Here is a 5632-nt window from a genome sequence, read left to right as displayed (position 1 = left end):
TTTGGAGAGAGGGTTCAGACTATCAAAATCTAGAGCTAATGTGATGTTTTTCCTTGGGTTTCCTCTGTTGTAATACAAGTTTAACTAAATTATGTCCAGACTAAGAAAAAATGTTTGATTTGGGTTAACGCAGATTAACGAACCCCAAGCAATTAACTGAATCTGTTGGAGCGTACTAATAAACTACACTCTAGCAGACTCCAGCGTCATGTGTATCAGTGATCTGGTGCCAAAGAATGGTGGTGGGGGCACTTTAACTAAAGCTTGTTTGACGAGCTTTAGATAAAGTGCCCCTGCCACCATTTTTCAGTGCAGGGAGACTGATACACATGATGCTCCAGGCACTTTAATTAGAGCAACTCCCAGAGCAGCTTAATTATAGTGCCACCCCCTTCTCCCTCCCTTCCCAGAGCATGTGTATAAATGCCCCAAGGCTATTAATATTCCACATACTATGCCTCACTGAAGATTTGTTCTGCCCAGTAACTGTTGGCTCTTTCAGAAGACAAAGTATGAACTATTCAAAGAAGTTTAAACAGGCAATGAATAAATAAATGGTATGGTACCTACAGCTGCCATTAACTTAAAACAAGACTGAAGACACTATTAGAACCTCAGGAGCTAGTAGGTGCTCAGCTCTCTCTCTCTCTCTGTGGTTTTGAAAGACCACTACAACATACATGTAAGTTTTGAAAGAACTATTTATTGCCAACGTATGTTAATACTTCTTATCTTTTGCGAAACATGTTAGTTAGCTCAAGTTAGTTTAAACTTAATCTCTTAACATTTACTCATTCATAAATTTTAGATATACAATTACCCTCTGTCCATTTTGTTCATATAAGTGTTATTCTTATGAAAGTGCATTTGACCTGCTGGAGTAAAGTGGCATAAATAGCTGCTCAAGGCAAAAGGTATTGATTTATTAATAAAAGCAGACATATTGGCTAGTAATCAGCTATACTTATAGGTCTTGCCTCTTCCGTTTCACGACAAATGCGAAAAAACCCAGAAGTATATTTAAATGATCTTCTCACCAACATGGTAGCACTGTTATAGTCACACTAGAAGACGAGGATAAGAATTAATTTATAACCCAATGAGACCAAGTATACTACAGTGAAGATACTGATGTAAAATACTTGGTACCATACAAGAGTTTAAAGAATTTCATGTTCTTTGGCCCATGCAGTGAATTAAGTGCTCTGGAAACAGGTTTGCTCTTTGGGTAAATCATATACAAAATTAGTCTCCTAATCCTGTTGCCAAAAAAGTAGCTCAAACCTGGTTTGGAGAGACCACTTCCAGAAGCAAGAGGCTGGATTATCTATGTAAACTTAATTATTGATTCCTCACTGAAACTTTCATTAAGGGCACCAATTCTGAGATGGTTTCCTGTCCAAAGCAACCTAGACAGACCACACTTCATTTCAAATAAGTCAAACAGCTGTCAGAAAGTGGTTTCTACTTTTGGTTGCTACCCACCTGTGTCACGGTGAACCAACAGTGAAAGGTCCTGGCATTTCAGAAGAAGAGTCTTCTGGTCGCTATTTATTTTACAGTACCATTTTCAAAACAACCATGGAATTTTCATATATAAAACTAATTTGTATACATAGTCTTTTTTTTTTTTTTTTTGAGCAGGAGATTCTCTGGTTTAGCATGTAGTCGGAACACTAGTTTACATTCTGAAAATAGAAGATATAATTTTTAATACCTCTTAGACTTTTAGATCAGTTTGCTAGAAAAAGAACGCCAAATGTTCATGATCACCATAATTAGTTCACACTTCCTTGCTACACTTGCTGTATCATGTACATATTAATCCATACTTTAGGAGACTTCACAGTGGAGCAGTCCAAGATTAAAGTAGCCATTTTAAGTAACTTTCTAAAATGGAATAACTGGGGAACATAAAGATATTAAAAATAAAACATGATTATACACAAATGTAGTAATATTAGACAAACATCTTTTTAAAGACCTTATTAATTGCATGTAACTTGTATATGAATAGCATATATTTTACTTCTGCAAGATGGAAGAATCTGAGCTAATGTTATCACACAAGCTGAATTTATAATTTATATTTATGGTAAAATTAATTTACAGTCATGTTGCCCACTAAAATTTTGTGAAAGGAATTGTGGAGGACTTCCATAAAAAACAAACTAACGTAAGAAAGCTATTTGATATACAATTATTCCTACATTCCATGAGTAGGAAGTCTTCAATTATGATACAACTGCAGACATCAGCACCTATCAGAAGTTTCCAAAGGTTGAAATAGATTTCGAAATAGATTTCTTTAGTCACTGAAGGAAGATTCACTATCAGAACTTTCTTCTGCATTTGCATCATCTCCCCAAGCAGGAACAGCAGCATTTGGGGTCCTACAAGTGACAAGATTATACTGATTAAGTTCTAGGAAGAGGAGGAAGATGATGATTATGATGAACATAATGCTATCAATAGCTTTATTTATTTACCATCTGTACCCAAGTAAATACATTTTATACAAAGAGTCAGTCAATAGTTTACAATTTATTACCTGAAGAGTTTATAATGTGTGATATAAAAGATATAATTTTGATTATAATTACTTCACACAACTGGAATTACGTCTCAGAGCCTGTAAGTTATTAGATATTAGGACCTAGCAGAGATCAATTTGAAAGCACATCTTGGAGCCTGTCAGAAAACTGCTTAGGTCACTAAGGCTATAAATCGGGGGCAGGCAATCATTTTGGACAGAGGGCCGCTTACCGAATTTTGGCAAGCTGTTGAGGGGCACATGGGTAGCCCTGCCCCTTGACAGGTGCCCTGCCCCCTGGTCACCATCTTGTGACCAGAAGTCCCTCCTCTTCCCCTCAGAAGTACTCTTTTCAGCAAGGGGTTTTGTTATCTCGGAACCAGAAAGATACCAAGTTGTATTCTAAAAAGGAAACATCTACAACTTTCATTAATCTGATTTCAAAAAATATTTTCATCCTGATTTACATGCATTTGTGTAATGTACATAGAGATGATTGCACAATAGCTTAAAATGAAGTCTTACAATTGTATATTGTGGGGGTAATGGGGTGTATAGGGTTGTGGGGGGCTGTGGGTGGATAGGTGTGTGGATCTGTGGGTATGGCAGTGCAAGGGGGTATGTGGGTACATGTGTATGGTGGGATGTGCATGTGGGACTTGCCCTATAAATACACACACATACCCCCCCTCCCACTCCTAACCCTCAGATACTGGCGTAGGCCCCGTGCTCCCACGGTGCAGCCGGGAGCCACGTGGTCCTGGAGTAGCCAGCAGTTGGCAGAAAAGCAGGGAAATGCAGCTACAGGGTGGTGGTGGAGGGGCAGTGCCAGTGTAGCCCAGAGCAGGATGCCAGGGGTGCATGACCCCTGTCCCCCTCCAGCACACCTGGTGCCAGACCCTGTACTCTTGCAGCCCCACTTTGGGCCCTGCCAGCACTGGCCCCAGGCCACTGGCACGGGCCCTGAGCTCCTGCCCAGCTGTCCCTGTGCTCCCACTCACTGCTACTCACCCCGCCTATAGTTGCCATTTTTCTGCTTTCCTGCTGCCCCCCAGCCACTCCAGCACCACATGACTCTTTGCTGCATGGCAGGACTGTGGGATTCAGGACTGTGGGAGCTGGCTGGGCCCAGCCCTGAGGACTGGGGCGATCGCCTCCAGCCCTCCCCTGCCTTCCCCACTCCCATCCTCATTCTTATCTGACTCTCCCTCTTGGGCGCAGGGGGTCAGGAACAGCCCCAGAGGCCCAGACCAGAAGGCTCTGCTAAGCACGGGGCTTCCAGTTGTGGGGGGGCGGGCCTTGCTTCTGGCCTGCCAAGTCCTGTCAGCTTCCCTTGGGCCCTACTGCCTCAGGCTCCTGACAGGCAGCCAGGAGCAGATAAATATTAATTTTCTAAATTTTTTAGGGGCCCCGTGGGCCAGATAGAATGGCCTGGTGGGTTGCATCTGGCCCGTGGGCTGTATTTTGCCCATCCCTACTATAAATGGACATCATTTTGGAGCTGGATCAGCTGTGCTGGGATGAGTGCTGAGGTAGCCTACTTGCAGACACCACTCCAAAAATCAAGAAGCAGCAGCCTGATATGCAAGCCAATACCTTGCAGGGGAATTCCTGATGTACAATAAGCAAGCAGACATCCTCCCATTTCAGGCATCACAAACTGTGACTACTTTTGGTTCTTGCAACATTTTTGGGCACTTGGAGTATGACAATAGACTAGGACAGTGGTGCTCAACACTGTGGGCCTGTGGACCAGGTAAGTGGCAAAGGGGCAGTCTAAAGGCCAGATTGGGCCCTGGGGCCCAGCACTGCCCCCTCCTGGCCCCCATGTGCCGGGTTGGATCCTAGGGGACCAGCACTATCTCCTCTTGCCCCATGCATGCTAGAATTGGGTCCCAGGAGCCTAGTCCTGATCCCTCCTCCCTGCCATGCACCAGAATTGGGCTCCAGGGGCCCAGCTCTGTCATTGCTCAACCTGGCAAGTTGGGATTGCATGTCCCATCCAGTGCACAGAGCCTGGGGCTCTCCATGGGTCCAGAAATCTAGCAGCTAGGAAGCCAAATTTGGCAGCAGGGGGCCTTGCTTTCCTTGGAGATCTCACAAGAACTTACCATGCTTAACACTGCCTAGCTTGTAAATCTGTCAGGTTCCAAGACTGATGTAGTAGCTATCCAGATAAAACTATGCATACAGTCTGCATAAAAGGATGGAAGATGCTTCCCTCTTAGGTGTGGATTTTTAGATTCGTGAAAACTAACTAAGAGTTCACAGAAAACTGACATCTACAATACAACGTATGACAAAACACAGACTGTCTTAGCAGCTGGGACATCAGTGATGGTGCTGGAGTTCTATATTCAGTGCTCATCTCTCACTTCTTGCCGTAGAACTCTTACATTTTACTTGCTTTGATTTAGGTGCTTTAAAGTACCAAAGGTATGTGGGCAGCATTCTAAAGTACCTGACAAATACCTTTAGAAAAGCAAAAGCTTTCCCATGCAAATTCATCTAGAGGCCACCCTTCAGCATTACTTCTTACCTCCATTGTAATGGAGGGACAGGAAAGCACTATGGAGCAATCTTACCTGGGAAGACTGACCGAGGAGGGTCTTTGGTATGATCAGAGGGATAGGTACTGAGCCCTGAAGTTCGAAAGTGCAGGAAAAGACACCTTTGAAAGTGTGAAGAATAAGAAAAAAAGGGGGGGGGGGGGAATACGCACAGAAATTTGGATACGGAAAGAAAAGATGGAATTTGGAATGTTGTGGAACAATAGTGGACAAGAGAGATGGATGACAAAGAGGTAAACAGCAAAGAAAGAGAACTCTACCCTACTAGAAATGGTTTCTCTCCAGTGCAGAAAGGAAGTGCTGCCTTCAGAGAAGTCAACTCTGACATTATAAAGCATCTGGAGAAGTCAGATTGCCTGCAAGAAAAACTAAAGTATTATTGTAACCTTTATTAATAAAAGAGTGGAAATTAGAAGAACAGACCAGACTGTCACAAGGACCTAACATAGCGTTCTGAAATGCCATGCATTAGGGCTGTTAAGTAAGAAAGAAGAAGCCTTACTTCTAACACATTTGTGTGGATAACACA

General features: G+C 43.0%; 1 protein-coding gene across 5 annotated transcripts in view; it reads right to left on the bottom strand.

The window, feature by feature from the left end:
* Positions 1-683: 683 nt before the first annotated feature.
* WASHC3 (WASH complex subunit 3) overlaps positions 684-5632 on the bottom strand; it is a 30021-nt gene continuing 25072 nt past the window's right edge. For all 5 annotated transcript variants that reach the window (XM_006019513.3, XM_006019514.3, XM_025198914.1 and 2 more), the window contains one exon: positions 684-2393. In XM_006019513.3, coding sequence (XP_006019575.1) covers positions 2309-2393 — 85 coding nt within the window. In that variant the 3' untranslated portion in view covers positions 684-2308. The remainder of the gene's footprint in view (positions 2394-5632) is intronic.

The sequence above is a fragment of the Alligator sinensis genome, unplaced genomic scaffold, assembly GCF_000455745.1.
Source record: "Alligator sinensis unplaced genomic scaffold, ASM45574v1 scaffold74_2, whole genome shotgun sequence".
NCBI lineage: Eukaryota > Metazoa > Chordata > Crocodylia > Alligatoridae > Alligator > Alligator sinensis.
This window is presented reverse-complemented; position numbering and strand designations above follow the sequence as displayed.